Source organism: Rhagoletis zephyria, unplaced genomic scaffold (assembly GCF_001687245.7).
Source record: "Rhagoletis zephyria isolate East Lansing unplaced genomic scaffold, Rhagoletis_zephyria_1.1 Rzeph_scaffold_00847, whole genome shotgun sequence".
NCBI classification, from domain to species: Eukaryota; Metazoa; Arthropoda; class Insecta; order Diptera; family Tephritidae; genus Rhagoletis; species Rhagoletis zephyria.
The window spans coordinates 147,248-166,538 of NW_016157931.1; the positions used below are offsets into that span (position 1 = coordinate 147,248).

At 34.8% G+C, this 19,291-nt stretch overlaps 1 protein-coding gene across 1 annotated transcript in view; it reads right to left on the bottom strand.

Annotated features, from left to right (window-relative positions):
- The window catches only part of l(2)gl (LLGL domain-containing protein l(2)gl), a 125,918-nt gene extending 107,830 nt beyond the window's left edge, over window positions 1-18,088 (bottom strand). Inside the window, exon 1 of the mRNA XM_017614533.1 lies at window positions 17,314-18,088. Coding sequence (XP_017470022.1) covers window positions 17,314-18,029 — 716 coding nt within the window. The 5' untranslated portion in view covers window positions 18,030-18,088. The remainder of the gene's footprint in view (window positions 1-17,313) is intronic.
- Window positions 18,089-19,291: the final 1,203 nt, after the last annotated feature.

Consider the following 19,291-nt stretch of genomic DNA (forward strand, 5'->3'; position numbering starts at 1 on the left):
ATTCCTTATTGCGAGCGCGAGTGCTTTTATACTTAGTAGCCCAGTAAAATTAGATAAATTTGTGTAGTGCGAAGTGCTTTATCTTTAATAAAAATTCGGGAAGTGCCAGTCGAGCACCCTTGCGGTTNAAAAACAAGGTTTTGTTTTGTTTCGATTCCTTGGTCGTAAATCTTGTTGTCTTGTTTTCGACCCACCCTAGTGTTGGTAGCTTCATATTTATTGTGTGCGATAACTAGTGCATTTTATTTAGTTTGATTAGTCTGTATACTGTCTTGTTGTTCCCCCTGCCAGCAACCCCGCCGTCTCCACTGAGCCAGCCGGTTGCTTGGTTTTTTTGTCATCTCCCTTTTGTGCGGATATTTGTTTACGTAGTTTGGCCCGGCGCATTGTTGTTGCGCACGGTAAGTGCATTTATTTGAGACATTAGGTAGGTCGGCTTTTGTAAACAAAAGGTAAGGTGACAAGGTATTTTCCCACCCTTTTTATTTCTTTGCTAATAAGCTTATTCAAAGGATGAAAGAGAAAGGTAGGATGAACGAACATCATTCAAAGTTAAATTAAGATGTGCTGGTATTTGAAAAAAAAAAATTAGGACACGAATTACTTTGTTTTGCACATTAATAAAAATAGTGGGAAAATACCTTTCTACCGAGATCCCATAAGTTGAAATCACAATAGTTTTGGCCCAGTTATTTAAGTTTTTCGTAAATCATTCTTTGAAAACAGGAAAAAAAAAAATACCATAAAAAATCTCATTATTACGATTCCGTGTAAGATTCTCAGATATTTTATGCAGTTTTTGTTAGCCTAATCTGTTTTGTCATCTGAGGGGAATTTTTTCAAAAAGTTCTTTAAGAAATTATTTTCNAAAAAAAAAAATACCATAAAAAATCTCATTATTACGATTCCGTGTAAGATTCTCAGATATTTTATGCAGTTTTTGTTAGCCTAATCTGTTTTGTCATCTGAGGGGAATTTTTTCAAAAAGTTCTTTAAGAAATTATTTTCATCCATAAAAAACTCCATTTTTGGAGGTATTTTCAAATCGGTCCAGCTCGCTTAAATCTTAATATTTTTCCGAAATATTTGGGTGGACGTCTTAAAATATAATAGATTTTGTAATCCCAGCGGAAAAACCGCAACTTTTTTTGGTGATGCAGTCTAATGTACATAAATATTCATACACAAATGTAAGTGCTAACAGCAACATAAACGACTCTACATACATAATTACCTACATTATTTCTCCATGAACTGTACATACATATTTGTTTTTTTTTTTTTTTTAACATAAGAATCAACTTTAACGTTAACATTAACACGTATGTATGTATATGTATACATAACCCTTGCTTTGCGCTGTATTCCGTACGAGTTAGCAGCGGAGGGCGCTCTCATTTGTGATTTGCAGGTAAGCAGCGCTGTTATGTGGGCATGTATGTTAGCTTCTATAGGATTTTTAAAGTCCTGCAGTTCCATTTTTAGGAAGTATCTAAACTTTTTTTTTTGTCTAAGACGATGAGAAGCCCATCCAGAACCTATAACCAAAATTTCATAAAAATCGGTAGAGCTGATCTCGAGCTTTGCGAACAGAAAGAAACGGCTTTTAAAATATATATTAGTATAGATTGTTAAATTCGTTCGTAAGATATACGTGATTAAAAGGGTCCAATTTTTTCTTTAAGCTGAATAACGGTAAATTGAAAATATCTCGAAAACGTATCCCAAAAAATAAATTAACTCGATTTTCGGAATCACCGAGCAACTCTACATAGGAATTGGATAGTGGCATCCATAGAACATTTTTGCGGGAAACCAGTGTTATGGTGTTTCATGTTTATTGTTTGTCATTCTAATATAAAAACAGACTCCCTGAGGAAGGCGCGAAACGCGTCGAAACGCGTAGGAGTGTAAAGGAAATTTATTTCGCTTTTAATTCAACGGCCGAAGAAGCTCTAACCCAGCAAACAAAAAGGTTCTTGGTTGGATGAAATATTAGCTTTTTTCCAGAGTTCATTCCCAACGGGACTGAAAGTGAGCTGCTCCCCAAAGGAGCAAGTGGGGAGAAGTACAAAAGCAAAGTAAACGTAAATTTTTAAATTTCTAACAATGCTCAGAAATAAATATCATTTTGAGCAGTTACATAAAATATTTTCTTTTGAAAAAAGATGATTTATGTATGCCCAAACATGTATGTTTAATATGTATGTATACCACATAAACAAGAAAAAAATCATGTTTATAAATACAAGCACAAGTAAACCATCAAATGATATACAAGAAACGTCATTACTTTATTAAAAAAAAAATATAATATGACAAATGAAAATTTGCTTGCATCGCTTTCTAAATGCTTTAGTTGAAGCGCTCACCAAGGGCTTCTTTAGGAGCAGCAAGGGAGCGCTTCTTTCTAATGACACACAATGTTAAAATACAATGAAGTGCGAAATTAGGAAGGGAGCGCTTACTGCCGAATATGGAGCGCTCCAATAGTGCTAATGGAGCGCTTCTTGTGCCGTTGGGTGGTTTTTATATACCATTACTTATTGAAAATGTTTGCGTGTATGCTTATATATGTATGTATATGTAGGAAAACATTTTAGCTACCAATTTTAGCGACAACGACTTTCTTAGCTCGTTTTAGCCCTTTTTTAAAGGAATTTGGCTACCACTAAAAATGATTCGCGGCAGCACTGATGTCTTCTAGCAGCGTGGAGTGGCTGACGGTATCAAATGCCTTTCGACAGATCCAACGCTACTAGAATAGTTCTCTTACTGGGGCGGTTGCTGTTTAGGCCACGTGTTATCTGAGTGTTTATGGCGTTAAGTGCTGTTGTTGTGCTGTGCACTTTACGGAAACCATGCTGATGCTTCGCTGGGGTTAGTTGGTTCGCAAAATACGGGAGTAGCAAGGCCTCTAGTGTCTCCGCTACCGGCGAAAGGAGTGTGATCGGGCAGTACCCAGGTCTGGTTTACGACAAAAATTTGCAGAACGACAGTGACTGATTCGTTTCACAGCCAAGTAGCCAGCACAAAACTTGCTATGTAACATATGGGTGTTTCCATCGGAGGGTCTGCCGCGTAAAAAATTAAAGTCATATATCTAACATATTTATGAAATTGGTCCATAAATATGTTAGATATATGACTTTAATTTTTTTACGCGGCAGACCCTCCGATGGAAACACCCATATGTTACATAGCAAGTTTTGTGTCAGTTTTTTTAAATACAGTGTGTTTCACAAAACGAATTTCCCAAACATAGTAGGCTGCGTATGATAACTCAACCAACAAAGCATTAAACTGTAAAATACATTCAAATTCTAATAACGCAGTTCAGGGAGTACTTCAATTTTGTGTTGTAATTCGAAGTGGTTGCTTGTTAAAGAAATGAGTGCTATATATAAGAAGCGTTTTGAAGCTGTGTTCCTGGTAAGTCATCCCAAAGGCCCGAAAATGTGCACAACTGAGGCCGCAAAGTACATAAAAAAGTCAAACCACTTTGTTAGAACGTGGAACCATCAATTCAAAGTTGAAGGCAATGTTGCTGATATACCAGGTTTAACTAAAACTACCTTTAAAAACGACGATCGGGCCATTACTCATTTATTTAAAAAAATTCCAACCCTTAGCCTAAGGCAAGCGAAACAAAGATTTTCGTCAAAAGGTATAAATGTCTCCATTTCCACAATCAGACGGAGATTGCAAGAATCTGACATCAGAAATCGGAGCACACTTCAAAAACCCCTTTTGACTGAAATGCATATTCAAAAACGATTGGTATGGGCGAAGGCAAATATAGACCGTGATTGGAGCAAAGTAATATTTACAGATGAATCTGTTTAAGCGACTTATGCATTTCCCGCATAAACAAAGAACAGCGAACACCCACACGCATTTATATTGCATTCCCGCATAAACCAAGTGCAGCGAACACACACACGCACTTGTGTTTAAAAGTATTTCGCTCGTTCTTAATTGGGTATGCATTTTTTATGCAATTCTCAAATATCTCTTCGCTGAACTTAGTGAAGTGATAAGTCGCTGGCATTTTCAGCATGGTCAACGCTAAACCAGCTTGGCTCATCACGATGGTCAACGCTAAACCAGCTTGGCTCATCACGATGGTCAACGCTTAACTAGCTTGGCTATCACGCGGTGCTTTGAGCATCGCTCCCACTCCACTCCCGGAGTACTTTTTGGTATGGTAGTAAGCTCCGGCTTACAAGCCACACTGGGGCTCTGCATGAATGCATCCTCAAATAAATCCCTGCTCATTGCACAGCAGCCTACGGCAGCTAGAGCATGACTCCTCCAGTGGAGTCGCCCCAGCTCATTTCCACAGCAGCCTACGGCAGCTAGAGCATGACTCCTCCAATGGAGTCCCCCCAAATAAATCCCAGCTCATTGCACAGCAGCCTACGGCAGCTAGAGCACGACTCCTCCAGTGGAGTCCCCCAATTAATATATATGGTCACCTTTAAACCTGGTCTCCCGCTCTCCCTCAGCTAAACAGAATCATCTTTCGTTATTTGGAATTACTGGAGGAAAGCTTGGGTTGGTACAGGCACTAAATTTGTTCAGCGATCTGTTAAACTAACGGCTAAGGTCCATGTTTACGGATGCTTTCCTGGAAAAGGATTCGGTAGTTTGGCTGTCTTTTCACAAAACCTTGACGCAAAATATATGATCAAACTGTATGAAAAATGTTTGCCTAAGTCGGCGGCAAAACTTTATGGACCGAATACAAATGATTGGATCCTTCAGGAAGACAATGATCCAAAACACCGGAGTCGACTATGCACATCTTGGAAAGCAGAAAAATGCATACAACAACTTCATTGGCCTTCGCAGAGTCCGGATGCGAATCCAATTGAAAATGTGTGGGCTCTAATGAAATCGAAGATTCGGGGAAAGAGAATGTCTACAACAAAACAGCTTGCTAGGACGTTAAAAAAAATTTGGAGGGATCTGTCTCCAGATTATGCTAGAAAACTAAACGAAAGTTGCTCAAGACGATGTCAAGCTATTATAGACAGCAATGGAGAGTGGACGGCAGATTAACTACAGCGCGCACTAGGTATTGAGATATGTAAACAAAATCAAGCGGGAAAACTTTCACACACTTTTTCTTAAAAATTTTACAGGCCAATCTGTTTTGTGAAACACACTGTATATACTGGTTATATAAGCAGAAAAGTTTTTGCGTAAAATAGTCTCGCTAGGTGGCGCCAGGGTTGAGATATTTTGACACGTCTATTTATGGTCCGATTTGGTTGAAACATAATTAATCACAGATTTCCAAAAAAAAATACACTAAATTTACGCTGAAGTCAAAATATAAAGTAAATTCAACATAAAATTCATGTGTTATTTGCGTTGAAAATTCATTTAAAAGCAATATTAACAAAAATATAACGATGGTAACTTATGCCACGTTCACAAGTTTTCATACTTGGGGTTGTAGAAGAAAATTTAAACAAATTGAATTAATTCAACAAACTCTAAAAAAACAACTAGAATTACTCCAAATCATATTAAAAAAATTTGACAAAAAGAGCGATCCACAATTCGCAGTTTTGCGATTTTGTAAAAAAACAAAGAAAAAAAAAACACTTCCATTTTTGTCACGTAACGTAACTCTCTTTAATTGCGTATATTTAAGGACAATGCGGTTCGATTGTTTTCTTTTTTCAGTTAAATATAGAGCTAATTATGCGCTACACAATGGTCCAAAGAAGTAAAAAACACATGTTTTTCCTTGTTTGTATCCCATTGAAACGTACGACTGTCTCGTACGTGACGTATGGAAATACCCATATATTACACGACCCCACTGCGTAATAACCGCTTTCATATCAAACCACATCAGACTTAAAGCAAGTTCCAGACTCAATTGCTTAGGGTATTTTGAAGACTTGTAAACTAGAAGTCATTAAAAAGTTACGTTTCAATCAAAACTAGGAGTGCCAGTTACTGTCGGTATTCTACAGTTTTTTCTTGTTTTTTAGAGCCCGGGATGTCTTCTAACATAGCACGTCGATGAAGTTGTACGGCACAAAATACCTTAAAAAAAATCTCCTGCTTTGGTACTAAAAAGTGACTAAAAATTTGTATATCTTTTCTTTTTGACAATTTATTAGCGTTACAGTTTAACGGGCAACAATTTCTCTATAAACAGTGTTTTTACAAAAACCCGTTGGTCTTCAAACATATGACCTTGGTTTGAAGTATCTACGGTTGCCAGACGTACTGATTTTATCAGTACAGTACTGATTTTTCAACTCTTGTACTGATTTTATTCATTTCCTCAATCAGTACGCTAATGTCCTGATTTTTCAAAATTTGTACTAATTTGTACTGAATTTTCTATTCAAACAAAATACTTTAGTATTTTCTTAAGGTTTTTACATAACGTTGGAACTTCCTTAAACTGTACTGTAAAAGATAAGAAGAAAATAATTTAATTATAGTTGACATGTTTTAGATAAGGTTTGATATGCCCAAAAAATTAATACGACAAAAGGATCAATCGTTTTATGGGCATACGTACCAGTTGCGATAATATGATGGAGCTGGAGTGTTGTTAATTATCTCGAAAATAATTTTTAGTTTAATAACAATAAATTTCAATATTCGAATGGCTTTTGCCTATAACCACGGTGACCATCCGTCCTTTATTTCAAAGGACAGTCCTTTATTTTAGCTCTCTGTCCTTTATCATTTTTTTCAAAATAAGGACGCATTTTGTCCTTTATTTATTAATCTGTCCTTTAAATCAGTTCTGGATTTTTCAGATGTAAATTTTTGAACAGAGAATATAAAATAATAAAAATGTCCCTTATAGAATATAATAAAAACCTTCGCTAATCGATAATCTACGTGCAATCTATAAATCACGAATCATTGCTAATACTGATAGAAAAATTAATATACATAATTTGAATAAAATTCTCAAAAGAAAGGGGAAAGTTGGGCCGTACGTGTTGCACGCTGAGTTTCAAAACTGGCATTTAGTGTTCATAATTCACTGGAGACTTAATTTTTCACTCATTTGGTTAATTTTTTGAATGAAAGCTTATAAAATTTGCAAGTGTTCAGTGGAGCCTTATTTGTGAATTTTTTATTTTAAATTTTTTAGTGCAAGTGCAGAAAAAGTAGCAATTTTGAAGAAAATGTATTCTACTTTTCCCTTAATAAATGTTACATAACAAAAACCAGTTGAAAGCAATTGTTTGGTTCTTCCAAAATGAAAAAAACATACAAAAATTTGAAATGCTATAAAAATTTTTTACCAAAATAATTTTTTTTTTGTTTTTATTAAAAATTGGTATATGCAGTTTAATAGATCCTTAAATTTTATAATAATAAAGAGCAAGGTGCAAGTGTCTAAGAGTTCCCGTTGATTTTTAAAAATAAAACAAACGCATTTATTTCCCATTTCGCATGCAGGTGTGCTCGAAGTGTTATCGAAAAAAATTATTAAAAATCAACGCAATCTCTTAGCTACTTGCAACTTGCACTTATTATACTACAATCTAATGATCTATAAAACTGCATACCCAATTTATTTTTAATTTTGGTGAAGTTTTTTTTATAACATTTCAAATTTTTCTTGTGAAATTATCCTTTATTTCGGAGGAAACCTACAACCGCTTTCAATTAGGTTTTATTATGTAACATTTATTAACTGGACCAGGAGAATCGATATTCTTCAAAATTGCTACTTTTTCTGCACTTTCAAAATTCGTGCTCAACTGGTCTCTTACTAGGTTTATAAGCTTTAATAAAAAAATAATAATCCAAGCGTCTTTAAAAAAGGGAAACTTGTACAATTAGATAATATAATGTACTAGTAAATGTTTGATTTAAATTACGATACTTTTATAATTTTGAAACAAAATGTCCTTTATTTTACGTTGGTTAATATGGTCGCCGTACCTATAACCTACAACTCCTTACTGACTCTGTAAAAGAGTTTTGCATAAAAGCCATAGAGTTAGATACTCTTTTTAGCGAATTCTTAGTCTTTCACACTTTTTGCGTAGTTGAAAAATTATTTAAGCCATGAGGAAATATAGATGAACTCCTTATATGTTTTTTTTTGTATAAAAAAAAGGTATTTTTCCTTTTAAATATTTTTTCTTAGATTTATACATACGAAGTATACAAATTGCATATCAGAAGAAAGCGGGTTTAATCACGTTTACGACGATATTATTATTTTTCTTTTTAATCAGTTCAAACTTGTTTGAAATATAAGGTTTTTAATTTTTCGAAGAACCGACCTTTGACCCCTTATAGCACCTGTAACATAGAAAAAGGTATATATCGTTTAACCGAGAAGTCGTCTGTTGAATTTACTGAGTTTAGTTTTCTGCGGCTATGCACGTCATACAGATGCATCGGATTAAGGGTGCTAAATTCAACAGACGACTTCTCGCTGACAAATTAAGGTTTTTTAAAGCTTTAAAATGAATTTTGGAGGGGAGGAGTAGTACATTTAGATCGAGCTGATCTTTCTGAAAAAAAAAATTTTTCATCGTGTTACAGGAGCTCAAACGTGCCCAAAAACCGTGATTTTTGTACTTTTAGGTTAGAAAATCTCGAAAACCTGACGTGATTGGGCTATTCTGGGGTCAGATTTGAATTCAGCGCACCGAAAACCTTCGGGAAAGTATAGTCTGGTTTCTGGGTAAAAATTTTGTCGGCCTGTGTTATTCGTGAGAAAATACAAGTCATACAATAAGCGCGAAACTGTGTACGCTGGAACGAAAACGGTAAAAAGAGTGCAAAAAAACGACAAATAAATGCTTGGGATTAGTATTCTCAGAGTTTTTATGCATTTGCAATTCAATACAGATTTACGGACCTTTACGCTTTGGCGATGGCGAATACCGCAGGCGATTTACCGATGAGCTGTATGAGCTTTACAACGATATAGACATAGTGCAGCGAATTAAAATTCAGCGGCTCCGCTGGCTTGGCCATGTTGTTCGAATGTACAGAAACGCTCCTGCTCCAAAAGTATTAGACGCGGGCCGCGATGCTGGTAACTGAGGAAGAGGAAGGCCTCCTATGCGTTGGAAAGACCAGGTGGAGAAGGACTTGGCTTCACTTGGCATTTCCAATTGGCGTCAGTTAGCACAGAGAAAGAGAAATGACTGGCGTGCTGTTTCGGACTCGGCCAAAATTGCTTAGGTGGTTACAGCGCCAATAAAGAAGAAGAAGAAGAATTCAATACAGTCTTTTTGTGTACCAGATTATGAAGAGACAATTGGCTGACAGTTAAATCGTTCAAAAATTCAGTAGGGTAATTGTTGTGCTAACGAACATCATCAGAATTATTTTTAGCAACACTAAAGTATGATTTTTCTGAATTGATAAAGAGCAATCATTATTTTCAGTTTTCCACGAGAAATTGGCATATTCCATTACCAAGTGATTTATTATTTATATTACGCGTCAAAGGCAAATGATGGAATGGGGAAAATTCAGACTAAGGCTTAACACTGTTTTCAATTAGGGTGACACGGGAACCATAGGACCCGGTGTATTTCGATAATTCTCGATACCTCGACAAATTATAATAACTTTATGAATTTAGGTAACTCGATACATTTCAGTTGATTGATAAATTTAGACAATTCGATTCAATGAATTGCAAAACCCCGGTTTTGATAGCTCCATATCAATCGAAAACTCGATAGACTCTGGTCGTGGTAAACATCGGTGACTGGATAATTTGAAAGAACTCGATACATAACAACTGATTGATTATTCAATAAATGTCATATAAAATAAAATATCATTATTTTGATAAACTTCGATAATCCGATGAATTTTTATAACTCGATAACCATCGGTACATTTCGATAACTAAGTTTCTGCGTCTCGATAGCTCAATCAACATTGACCAATTTCAATAACTCGATAAATGCCGATAATTTAATAAACATGGTTGATCCGATATATTTCTGCACTTGATAGTAGTTTACGGGGTGTGCCTTAGAGTGGTTCATAAAAACACTCTTTTTAGAAATTCATAAACGCTACATCAGAATAGTGTTATTTGTGATGAAAAATGAGACACTTATTTTTTTATTTAGAAAAAAGTTTTTTTAGAGGTCGCGCTGGTCGGTTTTTTATAAAAACGTTGATGTTCTCAATTTTTTTATTTTTGTGACATGTTAAAATGCAGCTAAAAATGTGGGTTCAACATATAATTACTCTGGTGTTGTTGGGGAACATTCCCTTAATTACACACCTGTCTTGGACAGTTAGAATGGGCCTAGTTCCCGAAAATATTCTCTCAAAAAGGCATTAGTAAAATTAAAACATTGATACTGAACGATTTACGCGTTACCATGGGTTGGAACTTGTTACCAGGTCGTTTCTGGGGTTGCTAATTAGGAATATGAAGTAAGTTTTTCAAAATTCAAAATGGCGGATCCAAAATGGCGGTCCATTTTTTTTTAATGATTGGATTTGTTCGAAACCCGGCAGTCGAGAGTTTTTGGGGTCACCGATTACGAATCTGAAGTAAATTTTTTTTAATTCAAAATGGCGGATCCAATATGGCGATCAAATTAAAAAAAAAATACTAAAATTAAAAGGTTGATACTGAACGTTTTAAACATTGTCAAGGGTTAAAACACGTTTTCAGTGGGTTTCTGGGGTTTCTGATTACGAATCTGATGTCAGATTTTCAAAATTCAAAATGGGGGATCCAAAATGGCGACAAACTTTAAAAAAATGATTGGATTTGTTTGAAACTCTTAACCGCCATTTTGAATTTTGAAAATCTGACATCAGATTCGTAATCAGCAACGCCAGAAACCCTCTGGAAACTTGTTTTAACCCTTGACAATATTTAAAACGTTCAAAATCAACGTTTTAATTTTAGTAATATTTTTTTAACTTAATAGCCATATTGGATCCGCCATTTTAAATTTAAAAAAATTGACTTCAGATTCGTAATCGGCGAACCTAAAAACTCCCGAGTGCCGATTTTCGAACAAATCCAATAGTTTTTTAAAAAAATTAATCGCCATTTTGGTTCCGCCATTTTGAATTTTGAAAAACTGACTTCAGATTCGTAATTAGCAACCCTAGAAACCCCCTGATAACAAGTTCCAACCCATGACAACGCGTAAATCGTTCAGTATCAACGTTTCAATTTTATTAGTATCTTTTCGAGAGCATATTTTCGGGCATTCGGCCCATTCTAACTACCCAAGACAGGTATGTAACACTGTGAGACAAATGGTTGGGGTCAGTGATCGAGAAGGGTTCAAACCACCGGGGAAAGTTATATCGGTAAAAAAGAAGTTATACGTGTCCCGGCGTTTCGCTGGGTCACGTCTAGGAATCGAGATATATCGATTTGAAGTTAGTAACTATCATATAGGGGGAAATTGTCACCTTTTTACAATTCCTTTAATCTGTTCATATAACGTTTTTCTATATAAAGTTTTGCCGGTAAAAATAAAGGTATGAAGAAAACAAATATTTTTTGCCTAAAATATTAAATTTTTTTATTTTTTAAATTCAAAAAAATCCAAAACGGAAAAAAAGGCAAGTCGTATTACTTTCACGCAAAGTCACATANCAATTAAGTGAAGGTATCTCATTTTGACAAGAATATTGATTTTATGTTTCAATGAATTTGGATAATATTTATTATATATTATTTATTATTAACACGTAAAATTAAAAATTATTACAGGTAATTATTAGGTTATTACATAGATACATAGGTTATAAAAATCGATGAACGCAAAACTTATTTTCGTTTGTTTGCGCCCCTTACTTTCTTGCGTGGTGGTTCGCCCATTTTTTTTCTTCATACATTTATTTTTACCGGCAAAACTGTTGAGTATATAGAAAAACGTTATATTAACAGATTAAAGGAATTGTCATTTTTAATTTTTTTTAATTTGTTTGAGCAAAATCGGACCAGTGGTTCTCGAGTGATGTCAAAAAAAAGACCACCAAAGGTGACAATTTCCCCTATATGATAGTTACTAACTTCAAATCGATATATCTCGATTCCTAGACGTGACCCAGCGAAACGCCGGGCCACGTATAAATTGTTTTTGACCGATATAACATTTCCCGTTGGTTTCATTCCATCCCGATTTTGACTGTCACATAGGAACGTTCCCCAATAATACCAGAGTAATTATATGCAAAAACCACATTTTTACCTGAATTTTAACATGTCAAGAAAGTATAAAAATTGAGAGCATCAGCGTTTTTATAAAAAACCAGCGCGACCTCTAAGAATTTTTTTTTTTTTTTTAATAAAGAAACACGTTTCTCTTTTTTTATCACAAATAACAATAATTTGACGTAGCGTTTATAACTTTCCAAAAAAAAAATTTTTACCACTCTAGTGTGCATAGCTCAGTGGCTACCACTTCTGACTTTGCACATAGATTATGCGGGTTCGATCACTGCTGAAGTCTAGAAAAAGAATAGCTACTATAACTTCTACCGCTTTGACTTTGTTGCGTTTTCCATTTTTCGTAATAAACAAAATCGTGGTACAAAGCTCGATAAAAATATTAAAATAAAATGTTAATAGGCCACAATAAAATTGACAAAAACAATTTCTGTTGTAAGTAGTGCAATTACCCAATTGCAATAAACTAAATTATATTAACTAGTGTTCGCCGAGCGGTGGAAATTCAACCTCAAAAATTAAGGTGTGTTGAGGTGGGCTGAGCTGAGCCGAGTGGAATTAATTGAAGTGAATTGAGGGATATACAAAATAACATAACATAACACACAACACAACACAACACAACACAACACAACACAACACAACACAACACAACACAACACAACACAACACAACACAACACAACACAACACAACACAACACAACACAACACAACACAACACAACACAACACAACACAACACAACACAACACAACACAACACAACACAACACAACACAACACAACACAACACAATACAACACAACACAATACAACAAAACACAATACAACACAACACAATACAACACAACACAATACAACACAACACAATACATCACAACACAACACAATACAGCACAATACAACAGAATACAGCACAACACAACACAACCCAACACAATACAGCACAATACAACACAGTTAGGTTATTTATTTTGGATCACCCTAAAATATATATACACTAAATCGGACCATACATGTAGGTTTTCGAAATATATAGACCCCTCGCCAGCTACCGGCTAAATTTTTTGTGGATTTACTTCTTTCCATGAAAGTAAAATAAATTCTAAATACGAACTCAATCGGACTATAAATACGGGGTTTTCAAATATTTTGACTCCTGCGCCACCTAGAGGATTAATTCATCTTTCGCAATGCATTGCATTTAGCTAAGTTTGAAGTTTCAAGTCTCTTGCTCAACGGGAAGTTGGTTAAAGAAATGTGTTCATAATGGTATTTTCGAAATTTGACTTTCTCACAGATAAAGGGACTATTAGAGCTGCAAAACTATCGATAGTATCGTTAAACGATTTTGCAGTTTTGATATGAAGATTTATTTAAAAATTCATTCGAAAGTGACGTTCGTATACCCGTAACCTATTGGATACGTTTTTTTTTTTTAGTGTTCAAGAGTTAAGTTGGAGATAAGTAAGTTATTGAAAATTTGAAACAGATTGAAATTGAAAAAACTTGGTTTTCTGGAATTAGATATTTTGTGGCATTAAACATTCCCAACGTCACTGTAAGGCATTCAGGAAATTAACACTTTAGAAGAAGGAGCTATTTTTTGGCCAAAATATGTCTTTTATTATGGCGGCGTGGCGCAAAGAATTGACGGTTTTGGGGACTCCTTCGCCATTCTCACAGCACACAGTGGTTGCTGCCATAGGCCATAATTAAAAAAATGTATGTAAAAATTTTTACACTNACAGCAATGAGTTCATACTATTTAGATGGAAGTGAGTAAACTCATGCTGTTGTCTGATTTTGTTTTCATTCTAACGGTTGTTTCTGAAAAAAGCAACAAAAGTGTCATCAATTGTTCATTTTATTTGTACAGCGTCAGCACGCTGAAAATTGAATTGAATTTAACGTAATTAAAATATTGTGAAAAGCCAAGTGAGTTATAATTATATGCAATGGATATTGTAGATAAAGGCATTATTTCTACAATTAAACTTTTACATAATTCGTGTTGTGTTCTATGCAAATCGTTGTTTTAGAAAAGTAGGATTTTGTGTGTTTCTTGGTTCATCTTTCAAGTATTTAGGCAATGTTTTAAGTGTGTTTCCCCTATCGGCCCTCAATATTGTTATTTACATATTATTTGTTAATATTTTGAGATTATAAAAGTGTTCAGTGTAGATGCATTGACCTGCAGAGGCTCGCGTAGTATTCCATAANATAATTCGTGTTGCGTTCTATGCAAATCGTTGTTTTAGAAAAGTAGGATTTTGTGTGTTTCTTGGTTCATCTTTCAAGTATTTAGGCAATTTTTTAAGTGTGTTTCCCCCATCGGCCCTCAATATTTTTATTTACATATTGTTTGTTAATATTTTGAGATTATAAAAGTGTTCAGTGTAGATGCATTGACCTGCAGAGGCTCGCGTAGTATTCCATAACCTAATCCAAGCTCTTTATTTCCTACAGTTTTTTTTCATGTTTATTTTTTGATTTACCTAATTTTTTAAATCAAATGTTTCTAGGCACAAGTTAACACTGCGAATTTTCTCGATTGCATGTTTTTGAGATTTGGCGTGAAAATTTCGGTACGCATTCCAAAAAAGTTCAAATTTGCTGGATGCAATAGAGAAAGATATTGAATATGACGGTTTTGAGCCGGATCGGTATGAGTTGCAAAAATGTATTAATTACGTTTGTAAAAAATTTGCATTGTTTTGGCAAAGATCCAAACGCCAAAAATCAGTAGTTTTGAAAAATCATTATAATTGGCTCGAAATGAAAGAAATCATTTCATTAAAATGTCAACCAACAGTTTCCACCAATTCAAATCGTGGCGCCCGAAAATAGATTTTGTTGAGTCTTCAAAAAGACTAAGCGTCGGCGAACATATCGGGATAAAATTTTTACTCTAAGGTCTGTTAAGAGTAAAAACTGTAATATGTAAAAGTGGGCGGGGTTGGACACGCCCACATACAGTCATGTGAAAAATAATAGCGACACGACATTGTGGCCAGTTTCGGCTATTTTTTGGTTGTTTGTTTAATTTTTTTTTTTTATAAAAATACAACTCACTATCTAACAAAAACCAAATTTCCTACTTTGTAAAAAAATAGAAAAATTCAACAAAATTTTAAAATAACACCAAACTTTTTAAATAAGAACTTTTAGGAAAAAGTTATGTATGCAGTTTTATAGCCCACTGAATTCTAGCTCAAGAAAGTGCAAGTTTTAAGTGGCTAAGAAATCGCTTTGATTTTTGATAATTTTTTTCCTGACGATGTCACGCATTTTCTACCATTCAAAGTATGTTTGACAATGTTTGACAAATAGTAACACCATACGGAAAAAAAAAACAATTATCAACAATCAACGCAAATTTTTAGCCACTTCAAACTTGCGATTTCTTCAGCTAGAATTTAATGGGCTATAAAACTGCACACCCAGATTTTTTCTAACAGTTCTTATCAAGAAGGTTTGTGTTGTTTTAAAAATTTGTTGAATTTTTCAACTTTTTTTTTCAAAGTTTGAAATTTGGACTTATGTGGTTTTTTGTTAGATAGTGAGTTGTATTTTTATAAAAAAAAATTAAAATTTTTATATAAAAAACAAACAAAAAAAAAAACAAAAATTGCCGAACATGGTCGCAATGTCGTGTCCCTATTATTTTTCACATGACTGTATGTGGGCGTGTCCAACCCCGCCCACTTTTACATATTACAGTTTTAACTCTTAACAGACCTTAGGGTAAAAATTTTATCCCGATATGTCCATTAAAAGTATTTTTTGCCGCTCTCCCCATAGAAATGCAACCACTGTGCAGCGGTCACTTGCGGTTGCTCATTACCACAGATTGATAAAAGTTTGCTTATTCACACAGCCGCCGAACTTGAAATGGACCTTATCACTGAAAAAGATTTTCTTGCATGAAAACGAGCTTGGTAAATCTACGATAGCTGTGTCGTAGATTCACCAAGCTCGAAATGTATAACCTGTTGTAATTATTACACTGTACGGCAAAATCACCAATTTTTTTAAGAGATTGAGTCATAGGCAAAAAAAGTGATTTCTCCGTTTTTCGAAGTTAGCCTCCGAAATCGAGATATGGGCCTTCGAAGTTCGAAATAGGACCTTTGGTAAAAAATTATATTAAATTATTGCATGTAAATAACTAAAAACCTAAAAATATAGGCGTAGTCCTCCTTTTGCTCTATTACAGGTGCTATAAGGGGTCAAAGTTCAGGTCTTCGAAAAATTAATTTCCTTATATTTCAAACAATTTTGAACAGATTTTTAAAAAATTTATATCGTTGTAAAGGTGATTAAATCCGCTTTCCTTCGATATGCATATTTGTATACTTCGTATATAAAAATTTTACAAAAAGCATATTTAAGAGAAAAAATACCTTTTTTTATAAAAAAAATATTTTAAACGCAAAAATTACGAGCCGATTAGTAAAAAATTGGTATCGTTGTAAAGGCGACTAAATCCGCTTCTTTTGATATGCATATTTGTATACTTCGTTGATAAAAATTTTAGAAAAAAAACATTTAAAAAAAAAAACCTTTTTTTATAAAAAAAGTATTTTAAAAAAAAAAATTACTAACCGATTTTTAAAAGGTTAGTATCGTTGTAAAGGCGATTAAGCCTGATATGAATAAAGGGGGTTAAATTACCTTTACAACGATATGAATCTTTTAAAAAGCAGTTCCAAATTGTCTGAAATACTAAGTTTTTCATTTTTCGAAGAACTGACCTATGACCCGTTATAGCACCTGTAATATTAGTTTTCACAAAAAAATTTCTATACGATATAAATAAGAGCAAAAGGCGGACCACGTCTGTATTTTTACTTTTTTCCTTTTTACATGCAATAATTAAAAATAATTTTTTACCAAAGGTCCAATTTTGAACTTCGAAGGTCCATATCTCAATCTCGGAGGCTAACTTCGAAAAACGGGGAACTAACTTTTTTTTCTTATAACTCAATCTCTTTAAAAAAGTTGGTTTGGTCCAATAACCAGCCGAGTGCTGTACAGTGTTATTGTTGCTGATATGTATGTAGTTCTATACAGAAAAATACATTTTGGCTCAGTAGGGGCTGTAAATGACCTTTGAGAACTTACCCGCGTTTGCCCTTATACAGCCGAGTTATACTTTTGCAGGGGTCTGGTCCATATGGAACGTAATTGACGTTTTTCGGTGCCTCGGTGTTGGTCAAATTCCAAGAGGCATAGGAGCCATCCGCATGATACCAAGTAAATTGGGTTCCAGCTGCATTCACAAAAAGGCCCACACTCTGTCCATGACCAGAAGCAATATAAGCGCGTACTAATGAAGATGTTTCTAAATCCCATAACACACAGAGACCACGATTGTATGCAATTAAGAGTTTATTGCATTCTTTGGGCAACTGCCGAACAGATTCAATAGCACCTGGGTTCAACTTGTATGTCGGAGGTACTTGTTCAAGGACAACATCGTGATATATTACAGGTTCACGTATGGAGAACGAATTTAAATCGAATTGATATATGTTTCCCCCTTCAGTTCCAATCCATATGATGTCTTTATTCAATGAACAGCAAAGCGATGATACTTTCTTCAATTTTCCGTCAAAAGGCAGTGTCTTGGTAGCAACTAGTGTTGCCCCCACAGGCTCCCATAATGTTAAATGATTCGATGCAGTCAACGAGAGTACACGTCCAGTGCCGTTAACCCATTCTAAAAGCTGTACGTTGAGTTCGGCAGCTGAATTGCTGACTAGCATGTGTTGCCCGTAGAATTCTACACCGGGTTGGCCGAATACTTTGATAGCTCCCATTTGTGTGCCTATGGCCATAAGTTTGGAAACCGGATCATAAGCCACCGCGGAGGGCTTATGGGGAAATCCATGTTGTGCAGTCTAGAAAAATTATATTCAAAAAATTTATATTGATTTATGGATTAATGCACAATAACATAAATGCTTAAAATTGAAAAGTAATTTTTTTATAAATTAAGGGATATGTGTTTATTTAATGCGTTATAAAAATTATATACAATCAAGCGCAGCTATTCCGCTGCTATTTACACTTGATAATGTGGTTGTTGTTTTTACAACGCTTTTATCAACTTGCAATGTTGTGTTCCAGAAGCTTTCAATGTTGTGGATCCAGAAACTTTCAATGTTGTGTTCCGACACCAAAGCAAAGCTTTGAAAAGCTTCTATAAAAAAGCATAGTGAATAGGGCGAGGTAGATGACATCTAGATGTCGCTCTATGTACTACGTTTGCTACACCGGAAATAGACGACACGCCGTTTCTTTAAATAAAATTAGTTTGACTATTGTCAACTAAATCGAATGCTTTGTAAGTGAAGTGACTTGTGGACCACTTGAGGTATAGGTGGACCAGTTGGTAATCACTTTTGGATCAGTTGGTAACTAGTTCGTGGGACCAGTTGGTAACCAGTCGGGGACCAGTCCGGGAACCAGTTTGGGACTAGTCCGAAACTAACTACCTTCGGACCAGTTGGGGACCAGTTGGTCTTTTTAAGCTCCTGTGGCCGTTTTAAGGGTAATTCTTGGGCTCCTGCACTGCCGCTCGGGGTTTCTGCCTTCTACGGTGGTAATTTTGGGCCGGGTTGCCTGTTTTGGCGGATTGTTGTGCTGTGTGCCGCGTATTACGTGTACCGGGTACCACTTTCTCGAGCGAATTGCTCTGGGGAACCTGTTGTGTGAGTTGCTGGCTTTTTGGCTAGACTTTGAGGAGGGTTTATACACGCATATCGGCGGAAATAGACGACACGCCATTTCTTTAAATAAAATTAATTGGTGCACGTTTGTATGTACATACTATGTAAATGCATGGTGTGTGCACCTTTCTATTAATATCGTTGAATTATTTTAATATCTATTGCAAAATTTTATTCAGACAGGACTAAAAAGTAGAAAATAAATAATATAAAAAAAACTTTTTAATATACAACGCTTTTATAAATGGACTAAAAAGTAGAAAATAATACTTCTCAGTCCCATAGAATTTGTTTTGATAACTTTTGATTTTGAAATTTTAGCAAAAGTCATTATAAACAATCTATGAAATTGAAAATGAAAAACGTGG